This window comes from Anomaloglossus baeobatrachus, chromosome 10 (assembly GCF_048569485.1).
Source record: "Anomaloglossus baeobatrachus isolate aAnoBae1 chromosome 10, aAnoBae1.hap1, whole genome shotgun sequence".
Classification (NCBI taxonomy): Eukaryota; Metazoa; Chordata; class Amphibia; order Anura; family Aromobatidae; genus Anomaloglossus; species Anomaloglossus baeobatrachus.
The window spans coordinates 16,180,928-16,193,527 of record NC_134362.1 but is presented as its reverse complement, the minus strand read 5'-3'; the positions used below and the strand labels follow the sequence as shown (position 1 = coordinate 16,193,527).

Below are 12,600 nucleotides of genomic sequence, written 5' to 3'. Positions count from 1 at the left end.
AATGTAATGTACGTACACAGTGATTCCACTAGCAGAATAGTGAGTGCAGCTCTGGAGTATAATACAGTAGGTAACTCAGGATCAGAATAAAGTACTATATGCACAAAAAAATTACTGAATATCTGATTACAAATTAAAATGTTACAGCCCGTACATAATGTTTGCACTAACTGTTAATATGCCAACAGCCTCTGATATAGTTACATTATTGGTGCTGTGGTAATAGCTCAGCTATGCCAGTTTCACACATCCGGCATTTCACGGCTTTGCCGGATCCATCACACTCCAGTGCAGTGCAATACAGTACAATGGCATCGCGGCAAGCTCCGGTCACATGCTGTCATGTGACCGGAGCATGTGACCAGAGCATGTGACCGGAGCTTGCCGCGATGCCATTCTACTGTATTGCACTGGAGTGTGACGGATCCGGTAAAGCTGTGAAATGCCGGAGGTGTGAAACAGGCCTAAATGTACAATGACATCTTCTCCATTAATGCTCTACACGCGGCTCCGCACCTTTCTGGGACGCATGCTTCTCCGTCTTCCCTTGGTATTCAAAAGTCATAGCCGACTGCAGAAGATAACGAGGGGGAGAGATCACGCATCGTAATAGTAACATTTGCAAATCAAACTGAATAATTATGATGTTCAATAAGTAATTCTCACTAAATGTAAAGTGCAGGTCCGTCTATAGAGAACTTCATAGCAGGAGATTTCCTTAGGGAGTGTCCTGTAATATTGCCCCCACTGATCGTGATATATAGTGGGTGCAGACCACCGTGCCCGTCCCTTCTCACACTCATGACAATCTATTTTTGCTTTCAGCTCTTACATAAGAGCTGTCAAAAAGCCAAAGCGGCCACGGGTTCCTCTGAGGTTTAGCTCCCTTTCCTCTCAAAAATGGAAAGATGTCGCACAGAGATTTATAACTACCGTATGGTGGTGCTGAAATTACAACGGAGCAGCAGCCCCTGTATGGTCGGAAAGAAGGGAATTTTGTTTACTTACCGTAAATTCCTTTTCTTCTAGCTCTAATTGGGAGACCCAGACAATTGGGTGTATAGCTACTGCCTCCGGAGGCCACACAAAGTATTACACTTAAAAGTGTAAGGCCCCTCCCCTTCTGCCTATACACCCCCCCGTGGGATCACGGGCTCCTCAGTTTTAGTGCAAAAGCAAGAAGGAGGAAAGCCAATAAACTGGTTTAAGCAAATTCAATCCGAAGGAATATCGGAGAACTGAAACCATTCAACATGAACAACATGTGTATACAAAAAAACAGGGGCGGGTGCTGGGTCTCCCAATTAGAGCTAGAAGAAAAGGAATTTACGGTAAGTAAACAAAATTCCCTTCTTCTTTGTCGCTCTATTGGGAGACCCAGACAATTGGGATGTCCAAAAGCAATCCCTGGGTGGGTAAAATAATACCTCGTAATAGAGCCGTAAAACGGCCCCTTCCTACAGGTGCGCAACCGCCGCCTGAAGGACTCGTCTGCCTATGCTGGCATCCGCCGAAGCATAGGTATGCACCTGACAGTGTTTCGTGAAAGTGTGGAGGCTGGACCAGGTAGCCGCCTGACACACAAGCTGAGCCGTAGCCTGGTGCCTCAAGCCCAGGACGCATCCACCGCTCTGGTAGAATGGACCTTCAGCCCTGAGGGAACCGTAAGCCCAGCAGAACGATAAGCTAGAGAATTGGTTCCTTGAATCACCGAGCCAGTCTTGATTTGGAAGCCTGCAACCCTTTACGCTGGCTAGCGACAAGGACAAGAGTGCTTCCGAGCGGCGCAGGGACGCCGTACGATCGATGAAGAGTCTGAGTGCTCTCACCAGATCTAATCAAGTGCAAATCCTTTTCACATTGGTGAACTGGATGAAGACAAACAGAGGGTACGGATACCCTGATTGAGATGAAAGGGGGGATTCCACCTTAGGGAGAAATTCCGGAACCGGACGCAGAACCCCTTGACCTGGTGAGACACCGGGAAGGGGACTTTGCACTACAATGCTGCCCCGACAGACACTCTCCGAAGTGAAGTGACTGCCCCTAGGAAAACCACTTTCTGCGAAAGGCGTGAGAGAGAAAAATCCCTCATAGGCTCGAATGGTGGTTTCTGCAGAACCATCAGCACCCTGTTCAAATCACAGGGTTCTAACAGTCGTTTGTAAGGAAGGACTAAGCGGCAAACCCCCTGCAGGAACGTGCGTACCTGAGGTAGTCTTGCTAGGCGCCTCTGAAAAAAATACAGAGAGCGCTGAGATTTGTCCCTTAAGGGAACCGAGCGACAAACCTTTTTCCAACCGAATTGCAGGAAGGAAAGAAAGTAGGCAAGGCAATTGGCCAGGGAGAAACTCCCTGAGCAGAGGACCAAGATAAGAATATCTTCCACGTTCTGTGGTAGATCTTGGCAGATGTGTGTTTTCTGGTCTGTCTCATAGTGGTAATAACCCCTTGAGATAACCCTGCAGATGCTAGGATCCAGGACTCAATGGCCACACAGTCAGGTTGAGGGTCGCAGAATTCAGAAGGAAAAAACGACCCTTGAGACAGCAAGTCTGGTCGGTCTGATAGTTCCCCCGGTTGGCCTACCGTGAGATGCCACAGATCCGGGTACCACGACCTCGTTGGCCATTTTGGAGCGACGAGGATGGCGCGGCGGCAGTCGGACCTGATCTTGCGTAACACTCTGGGCAACAGTGCCAGAGGAGGGAACGCATAAGGGAGTTGAAACTGCGACCAATCCTGAACGAAGGCGTCTGCCGCCAGAGCTCTGTGATCGTGAGACCGCGCCATGAATGCCGGGACCTTGTTGTTGTGCTGAGACGCCATTAGGTCGACGTCCGGCATCCCCCAGCGGCAACAGATCTCCTGAAACACGTCCGGGTGAAGGGACCATTCCCCTGCATCCATGCCCTGGCGACTGAGAAAGTCTGCTTCCCAGTTTTCTACGCTCGGGATGTGAACTGCGGATATGGTGGGTGCTGTGGCTTCCACCCACAGCAGAATCCGCCGGACTTCCTGGAAGGCTTGCCGACTGCGTGTCCCACCTTGGTGGTTGATGTAAGCCACCGCTGTGGAGTTGTCCGACTGAATTCGGATCTGCCTGCCTTCCAGCCACTGCTGGAACGCTTTTAGGGCCAGATACACTGCCCTGATCTCCAGAACATTGATCTGAAGTGAGGACTCTTGCTGAGTCCACGTACCCTGAGCCCTGTGGTGGAGAAAGATCGCTCCCCACCCTGACAGACTCGCGTCCGTCGTAACCACCGCCCAGGACGGGGTTAGGCAAGATTTCCCTTTCGATAATGAGGTGGGAAGAAGCCACCACCGAAGGGAAGCTTTGGTTGCTTGAGAGAGGGAGACGTTCCTGTCTAGGGACGTCGGCATCCTGTCCCACTTGCGTAGGATGTCCCATTGAAGAGGACGCAGGAGAAACTGCGCGAAAGGGACTGCTTCCATTGCTGCCACCATCTTCCCCAGGAAGTGCATGAGGCGCCTCAAGGGGTGTGACCGACCTTGAAGGAGTGATTGTACCCCTGTCTGTAGTGAACGCTGTTTGTCCAGCAGAAGCTTCACTATCGCTGGAAGAGTAAGAAACTCCATGCCAAGATATGTCAGCGATTGGACCGGTGTCAGATTTGACTTTGGAAAATTGATGATCCACCTGAAACTCTGTAGAATCTCCAGAGTAACGTTGAGGCTGTGTTGGCATGCCTCTTGAGAGGGTGCCTTGACCAGCAGATCGTCTAAGTAGGGTATCACTGAGTGACCCTGAGAGTGGAGGACCGCAACTACTGTAGCCATGACCTTGGTGAAAACCCTTGGGGCTGTCGCCAGGCCGAACGGCAGTGCCGCGAACTGAAGGTGTTCGTCCCCTATGGCGAAGCGCAAGAAGCGCTGATGCTCAGGAGCAATTGGTACGTGGAGATAAGCATCCTGATATCGATCGATGCTAGGAAATCTCCTTGGGACATTGAGGCGATGACGGAGCGGAGGGATTCCATCCGGAACCGCCTGGTCCTTACGTGTTTGTTGAGCAGTTTTAGGTCCAAAACAGGACAGAATGACCTGTCCTTCTTTGGAACCACAAACAGGTTGGAGTAGAAACCGTGACCCTGTTGCTGAAGAGGAACCGGGACCACCACTCCTTCTGCCTTCAGAATGCCCACCGCCTGCAGCAGAGCCTTGGCTCGCTCGGGAGGCGGAGATGTTCTGAAGAATCGAGTCGGAGGACGAGAGCTGAACTCTATCCTGTAACCGTGAGACAAAATGTCTCTCACCCAACGGTCTTTTACTTGTGGCAGCCAGGTGTCGCAAAAGCGGGAGAGCCTGCCACCGACCGAGGATGCGGTGTGAGGAGGCCGTAAGTCATGAGGAAGCCGCCTTGGTAGCGGCGCCTCCGGTGGTCTTTTTAGGGCGTGATTTAGACCGCTACGCGTCGGAGTTCCTCTGATCTTTCTAAGGCCTTTTGGACGAGGAGAATTGGACCTGCCTGCGCCCCGCAAGGACCGAAACCTCGACTGTCCCCTCCTCTGTTGGGGTATGATCGGTTTAGCCTGAGGAAAGGATGTATCCTTTCCCTTGGATTGTTTGATGATTTCATCCAGTCGCTCACCAAACAAGCGGTCGCCAGAGAATGGCAAACTGGTTAGGCACTTTTTTGGAAGCAGAATCTGCCTTCCATTCCCACAAACACAAGGCTCTGCGTATTACCACTGAATTGTCGGACGCAACCGCCTTCCGGCTCGCCGAGTCCAGGACAGCATTAATGGCGTATGACGCAAACGCTGACGTTTGAGACGTTAAAGACGCAGCCTGCGACGCAGACATACGTGTGACTGCCTCAATTTGCGCTTGAGCCGCTGAGACCGCTTGGAGCGCCCAGACGGCTGCGAAAGCTGGAGCAAAGACACGGCAATAGCTTCATAGATGGATTTCAACCAGAGCTCCGTCTGTCTGTCAGTGGCATCTTTGAGTGAAGCCATATCTTCCACTGCAACTAAGGATTTAGCCGCTGGAGATAGGAGGTCCACATTGGAACACTGAACCCAGCCCTTGACAACGTCAAAAGGGAAGAGATAACGTGTATCCTTAAGGCGTTTTGAAAAAACGATATCTGGACAAGCCTGGTGGTTCTGGACTGCCTCCCTGAAGTCAGAGTGATCCAGAAAGCGTACTCAATGTACGCTTGGGGAACCTGAAACGGAACTTCTCCTGCTGAGAAGCTGACTCCTCAGGCGTAGGAGCTGAGGGAGAAATAACCAACATATGATTGATGGACGCCGTAAGATCGTTCACTACGGTGTCACAATCAGGTGTATCCAGGTAGAGAACGTTCTCAGGATCAGAATCCTGATCAGATACCTCCGCCTTATCATAGAGAGAGTCCCCATGCTGAGACCCTGAATGATGCGGTGACGTCGAGGGATGCTCCCAGCGAGGTCGCTTAGGGGGTCTGGGACTGCGGTCCGAGTCAGACCCCTCACCCTGGGATCCCTGAGACACTCCAGGAGCACCTTGTTGTACCAACTGGGGGGGGGGGGACCAGGGGCAATGAATCAACAGAGCCCATGGTCTGAGGGACCGGTCTGGACTGCAAGGCTTCTAGTATGTTAGCCATAGTCTCAGAAAGTCTGAAGTAAATACTGCAAACTCCGTCCCCATCACCTGGACCATTAGCAGAGACTCCGGCTGAGTAAGTTCCACAAGGGCCGTGCATTGCATACAATTGGGGTCCGTGGAACCTGCCGGCAGTATAGCCGTACATGCTGTACAGGCTGCATAGAAAAACCTGTGCTTCTGCACCCTTGTTTTTCACATACGATATGCTGTTATCTCCCCCGAACATCAAGGAGGGTATATAGCCAAAATACAAAAGTGCGACCGAACAGTGCAATGTATAGCGTACAAGCATATATCTATATGTGCATTTCGGCACTAGTGGGGTCAGCACCACAGGTGCTGCTTACCGCCCGGTCACAGCGGTTGTGTGACCACCAGAATCCCTGCCAGGGTCTTCCCAAACTTGTCTCTTTTCTCAGTCACAGAAAAAACTGACATGAATGGCTGCCGGCGTCCTGTGTAGATGAGGAGGCCGTGGGCGTGCCCCAGAAAGTGCGGGAATCCGGTTTCACACTGTGTACAGTGAGAGGGGTGGAGTATGCAAAGCATGCTCCATCTCTCAGCGCTGCCGTGCTGTGCAGCGTCACGCCCTTACCCTGACTGGCAGGCCAGTGGGCGGTAACGAAGTGAGAGTAGGCCGCAAAAGCCGGGGACTAGAGTGATAAGCGCGGCCCGGCATATAAGCCCTGGTCGGCGCGGAAGTCCCCGGCGCACCACAAGTCCCAGCCGCGCCTGAGATAAAAATGGCAGCGGCGGTTAGCGCGGCAGTCCCTCAATACTCTAACACACCCAGCACGCTGTAGTGTGCGATGGCACCAGTGCGGGCAGCGCCGCCATCCCTGGCGCACTAACACACCCAGCAGTGCTGCCGTGTGTCTGTGCACGGTCCCCTTTATGGGGACACAGAGTACCTCAACGTAGCAGGGCCATGTCCCTGAGGATACTCAGCTCCATGTCCAGCAGATTCCCAGGAGCTGTGGATGGAGCACGGCCTCAGTGCCTGGAGACCGATAAGATCCCACTTCACCCAGAGCCCTAAGGGGATGGGGAAGGAAAGCAGCATGTGGGCTCCAGCCTCCGTACCCGCAATGGGTACCTCAACCTTAACAAACACCGCCGACAAAAGTGGGGTGAGAAGGGAGCATGCTGGGGGCCCTAGTATGGGCCCTCTTTTCTTCCATCCGACATAGTCAGCAGCTGCTGCTGACTAAACAGTGGAGCTATGCGTGGATGTCTGACCTCCTTCGCACAAAGCATGAAAACTGAGGAGCCCGTGATCCCACGGGGGGTGTATAGGCAGAAGGGGAGGGGCCTTACACTTTTAAGTGTAATACTTTGTGTGGCCTCCGGAGGCAGTAGCTATACACCCAATTGTCTGGGTCTCCCAATAGAGCGACAAAGAAATGAGGGGTGCGTCTCATAATCCGAATGTAGCTTACCGGGGGGTATAAAGGGGTCACAGGAGGCAGGGGCTATGCTGTAGGGCTGTGCAGCGGGGTGGGGGCCATTCTGAAGAAGTTGGTGGTGCGGGCTTCAAATAATGGCGCTTGGAATTGGCGCATGCGCAGATGGAGCTCTCGACTCAAGATCTCACCTGCGCACATACCACCTCTGGCCCACTGATATCCAAGCAGCGGACTTAAGGAAAATGGCACCTGGAGGTGGCGCGTGCACAGATAAGATCTCAAAAAAGTCCGTGGAGCCTCTGTTAGGAGTCTCGATACAGACAATAGCCAGATATCCCTCCGGGAATGACCCAGCCAAGGAGTGGCTCTTTTTAGGAGACCACCATAACCACCATATTAAGTGGCCAATTTAGACAATATCCAACTCTGCAAGTTTAAAGATACGACAAGGGAAATACCAAGGCCAGGTATCCATCCACAGACAGCTGTTTCGGGGTACTGCCCCTCATCAGTGTGGCGTAGGATTCTGGCCAGGAGGGAGCAAGGCCCCGGGCAATACCCTGAAACAGCTGTCTGTGGATGGATACCTGGCCTTGGTATTTCCCTTGTCGTATCTTTAAACTTGCAGAGTTGGATATTGTCTATATTGGCCACTTAATATGGTGGTTATGGTGGTCTCCTAAAAAGAGCCACTCCTTGGCTAGGTCCTTCCCGGAGGGATATCTGGCTAGTTTCTGTGTCGAGACTTTTAACAGAGGCTCCACGGACTTTTTTGGTTTGCATATTTCCCAGAGGGCAATGCACCTAGGATTTCACTGTGTTGAGCGCCCTTGTTGGCTGCCGGCAGTGTTTTCCCTGGCTGGTCTCCCCGAGATCAGTGATTGTTTTGTCCAGATGAGATCTCGGCTTACCATTGAGCTGAGAGTTCAGTCTGCACACGTGCCGACTCCAGGCACCATTTCTTTGAAGCCGGCACCACCGACAGTTCCTAGATGTTTTCTCTGCCTCACAGTGCCGCCAACCATCTGGGAAATCCACCGCACCGCCAGCAGCATCGCCCTGCTCAGCACTTACCTGGGCTCCTGTGACTCCGCTTCACCACCAAGCCATTCTGCATGTGTTAGGCTAGTTTCACACTTGCGTTCAGCGCATTCCGTCACTATGGAGAATAGCGCAGTCCGTTAACGCACTGCGCTATTCTCCATAGACTTATATGGACGACACACTGTAACGCAAGTGTCTGCGTTGCATTCGCTGGACAACGCAATGTCGTTATTTTGACGCTGCGTCGGGCGGATGGAACGCAGCATGTAACGTTTTTCTGCGCTTGGCGGAGTGTCAAAAAAACGCAATCTGCAGGAATCCGTTAGGCGTCCGTTGTTTTTATAATGGACGCCTATGGTGGCGGATTCCGTTAGAATGCGTCATTTGACGGATTCCGTTAACGCAGCTGTCTTTACACAACTGCGCATGCTCAGATGTGTAAAGTCAAGGAAAAAAAACTACAACGGATTGCGTTATTTTGTACGATCTGTAGCATGCGTTGTGCCACAATATGCAACGCATCCGTTACATGCGTCACACAACGCAATGCTACGGATCCCGTCCAACGCAAGTGTGAAACTAGCCTTAGGGCGATACATTCCTTCATCATTTTCCCATCTTATAAAGTGAACTGTGAACTAAAGAACCTGAACCTATGGCGGCACAAGTCATGAGCGAGGACCCCTTACCCGATCCACACGGTCTGTCTGCACGCCAAACTTCCCTCCGAAGCCCTTCACCGAATCCGACTGTGAGCAGTGCTTGGCCAGCTTTGCCTGGTATTCATGCCCCACAGCCGACTACAACGAGAAGAAAACCATTAATCAATACTCCGTGCATTGTCCTACCCGTATAACTACCAGTCTGTAGCCTGCGTTTCCAGTGACGTGACTGGCCTGGCACGGGGAGCAGGAAAGTGGCCACTCCGCTTGCCAAATCCTGGCGCTATAGATTATTCCACCCACCACTTCCCGATCCCCGCACGCAGGCAGTCATCAGAGTGATGAAGCGGCTCGGCGTGAGGCTTCTGTATCAGCTGGCAGCCGCATCAATGGCTCCTTTCATCCAAGTCATCTCATTTACAGGCCGCTTCCTGACAAACATCAGCTCTGCGAGCAGCCGGAGCAATCTGCCAGTCACACCGCAGCCAAAGCAGAGCCAGAGACAATGAGCGCTGCTCTGGAGGCCTGAACGCTGCAAATATTAAAAGGGTAGACCCTGCACGTGTTAATTATAGGGTTCACCCTTCACTCACTATAAGCAAAAAAATAAAAAAAAAAAAAGAAACAAAAACCTTTAAATTGTTAAAACTCCATTAACCCCTCAATGACCGCGCCTGTTTTACACTTTTCACTATCTGCTTTTCAGTTGTCAGAACTTGAGCTCTTCATCACAGAGAAACCCCGTTATCAGTGAGATCAGCGGCTCTGAGCAGTTTGTCCAGAAATTTGGGCAGAGCCGAGGAGCAGTGGGGCACTCAGCAATGGACCTGGGGAGGAAGAGTTAAGCACAGTGTTTCTGGGGTTTTTTTTTAAACGAACTACAGTCGAGGAACAGGAGGGTTTTTTTTAAAAACAATAAGGCTATACAGTATGCACATGCTGCAGTTTTATCTGCTCACTAACTGCAACCAAAACTGCACCTTGTCACAGAGAATGGAAATGTCAACAAAAACGCTTGTAATGATGGGGCATTTCTGACGCATTTTTGTTAATGCGTTTTTTAAAGGAGAAACAAAATATGATGGGATAACTCATACATGGCTTGAATAGATAAAAAGAAAACACATAGAATACATAGAAAAATAACAGAACAGTTCGATAGAGGAATAGCTAGCTGGGACAGCTGTTTAATTTTTTTTGGGGGGGGGGGGGTAAAAAAAAAACAAAAAAAAAAAAAACGACATTGGGTCCCCCCATTTTTCATATCCAACACAGGAACATCAGCAGCTGCAGACTGAAACCCTCAGCTGTCTGTTCTACCTTGGCTGGTTATGAAAAATAGAGGGGATCCCACAAAGAGCGAGAGCGCGCAAAAAGGGCAAAAAAAAAAAAGAGCGCAAAAACAACCTAAGGCTATGTGCCCACGCTACAGGATTTATCGCGGATTTGACGCGGATTTTGACGCGGATTTAGCGCGGATTTGCCGAAAATCTGCAGCAGCAGCACTTCCAAGCCATTTCAATGGCATTTTAGAAATGCTGTGCCCATGCTGCGGATTTTTCCGCTGCGGATTTTGCCGCGGATTTTGATGCGGAACAATCTGCAGCATGTCAATTGTTTGGTGCAGATTTGGTGCGGATTTTCTGTTTTGAATGGGGAAAAAAAAAAAAATAAAATCCGCATCGAAATCCGCGTCAAATCCGCAGCTATGTGAAGGTGCGGATTCTGGGGGAAAGCTGCGGATTTTGAGGCACAAAAATCCGCAGGTACATTCTACCGTGGACACATAGCCTAAATGTACCCTAAATGTTCTAAGCTTTTTGAGCAGATGTCGCGGCTCTGGGGCAACAAGTATATCCATTCAAGGCTTATTATACAACTCCGTAAAACAACAGTGCTGTAAATAAGACCGACACTTGTACAGCGCTGCTATCATACATGGTAAAGCAGATACAGGTGGACATTATGGTGCAGTAATTTACAACCGGCCATAACTTCTTTTCGCTCTGCAATCTTTTCTTACAAAGCCACTGAGGTCTATGCCCCGCGGTGCTGTCCCCATCTCCGTTCCTTCTCACTGAGGTCTATGCCCCGCGGTGCTGTCCCCATCTCCGTTCCTTCTCACTGAGGTCTATGCCTCGCGGTGCTGTCCCCATCTCTGTTCCTTCTCACTGAGGTCTATGCCCCGCGGTGCTGTCCCCATCTCTGTTCCTTCTCACTGAGGTCTATGCCCCGCGGTGCTGTCCCCATCTCTGTTCCTTCTCGCTGAGGTCTATGCCCCGCGGTGCTGTCCCCATCTCTGTTCCTTCTCGCTGAGGTCTATGCCTCGCGGTGCTGTCCCCATCTCTGTTCCTTCTCGCTGAGGTCTATGCCTCGCGGTGCTGTCCCCATCTCTGTTCCTTCTCACTGAGGTCTATGCCTCGCGGTGCTGTCCCCATCTCTGTTCCTTCTCACTGAGGTCTATGCCTCGCGGTGCTGTCCCCATCTCTGTTCCTTCTCACTGAGGTCTATGCCTCGCGGTGCTGTCCCCATCTCTGTTCCTTCTCACTGAGGTCTATGCCTCGCGGTGCTGTCCCCATCTCTGTTCCTTCTCACTGAGGTCTATGCCTCGCGGTGCTGTCCCCATCTCTGTTCCTTCTCACTGAGGTCTATGCCTCGCGGTGCTGTCCCCATCTCTGTTCCTTCTCACTGAGGTCTATGCCTCACGGTGCTGTCCCCATCTCTGTTCCTTCTCACTGAGGTCTATGCCTCGCGGTGCTGTCCCCATCTCTGTTCCTTCTCACTGAGGTCTATGCCCCGCGGTGCTGTCCCCATCTCTGTTCCTTCTCACTGAGGTCTATGCCCCGCGGTGCTGTCCCCATCTCTGTTCCTTCTCACTGAGGTCTATGCCTCGAGGTGCTGTCCCCATCTCTGTTCCTTCTCACTGAGGTCTATGCCTCGCGGTGCTGTCCCCATATCTGTTCCTTCTCACTGAGGTCTATGCCCCGCGGTGCTGTCCCCATCTCTGTTCCTTCTCACTGAGGTCTATGCCCCGCGGTGCTGTCCCCATCTCTGTTCCTTCTCACTGAGGTCTATGCCTCGCGGTGCTGTCCCCATCTCTGTTCCTTCTCACTGAGGTCTATGCCCCGCGGTGCTGTCCCCATCTCTGTTCCTTCTCACTGAGGTCTATGCCCCGCGGTGCTGTCCCCATCTCCGTTCCTTCTCACTGAGGTCTATGCCTCGCGGTGCTGTCCCCATCTCTGTTCCTTCTCACTGAGGTCTATGCCCCGCGGTGCTGTCCCCATCTCTGTTCCTTCTCACTGAGGTCTATGCCCCGCGGTGCTGTCCCCATCTCTGTTCCTTCTCGCTGAGGTCTATGCCTCGCGGTGCTGTCCCCATCTCTGTTCCTTCTCACTGAGGTCTATGCCTCGCGGTGCTGTCCCCATCTCTGTTCCTTCTCACTGAGGTCTATGCCTCGCGGTGCTGTCCCCATCTCTGTTCCTTCTCACTGAGGTCTATGCCTCGCGGTGCTGTCCCCATCTCTGTTCCTTCTCACTGGAGGTCTATGCCCCGCGGTGCTGTCCAGAGCCCTAGCTCCACATTTCACCTTGTCCATGCGGTCCTGCTCCACACCAAACTTTCCCCCATATCCGTGAGAGGCTTTGGGTCCTTCATCCAGCTCCTGTTCCTTCAGGGACTTGTGCTCCTGGGAGACATTTTCCCTCAATGTATGAATGCTAAAAGAGATAAAAGGAAACATAAAACATGTATCATTGCTGCTGTCAAAAATCCACCACCACTGGTGCTATCAGACTAACGCCGTGTGGTGCACAGTCCACTGCTTTTGGCACCCCCTTATAAATGAAGGACAGGCTGACGCCCCCCGG

At 51.8% G+C, this 12,600-nt stretch overlaps 1 protein-coding gene across 2 annotated transcripts in view; it reads right to left on the bottom strand.

Annotated features, from left to right (window-relative positions):
- The window catches only part of CTTN (cortactin), a 59,153-nt gene that overhangs the window by 22,323 nt on the left and 24,230 nt on the right, over positions 1 to 12,600 (bottom strand). For both annotated transcript variants that reach the window (XM_075326566.1, XM_075326567.1), the window contains exons 4-6: positions 12,321 to 12,450; positions 8,762 to 8,872; positions 517 to 571 (exon numbers count right to left, since the gene is read on the bottom strand). In XM_075326566.1, coding sequence (XP_075182681.1) covers positions 517 to 571; positions 8,762 to 8,872; positions 12,321 to 12,450 — 296 coding nt within the window. The remainder of the gene's footprint in view (positions 1 to 516; positions 572 to 8,761; positions 8,873 to 12,320; positions 12,451 to 12,600) is intronic.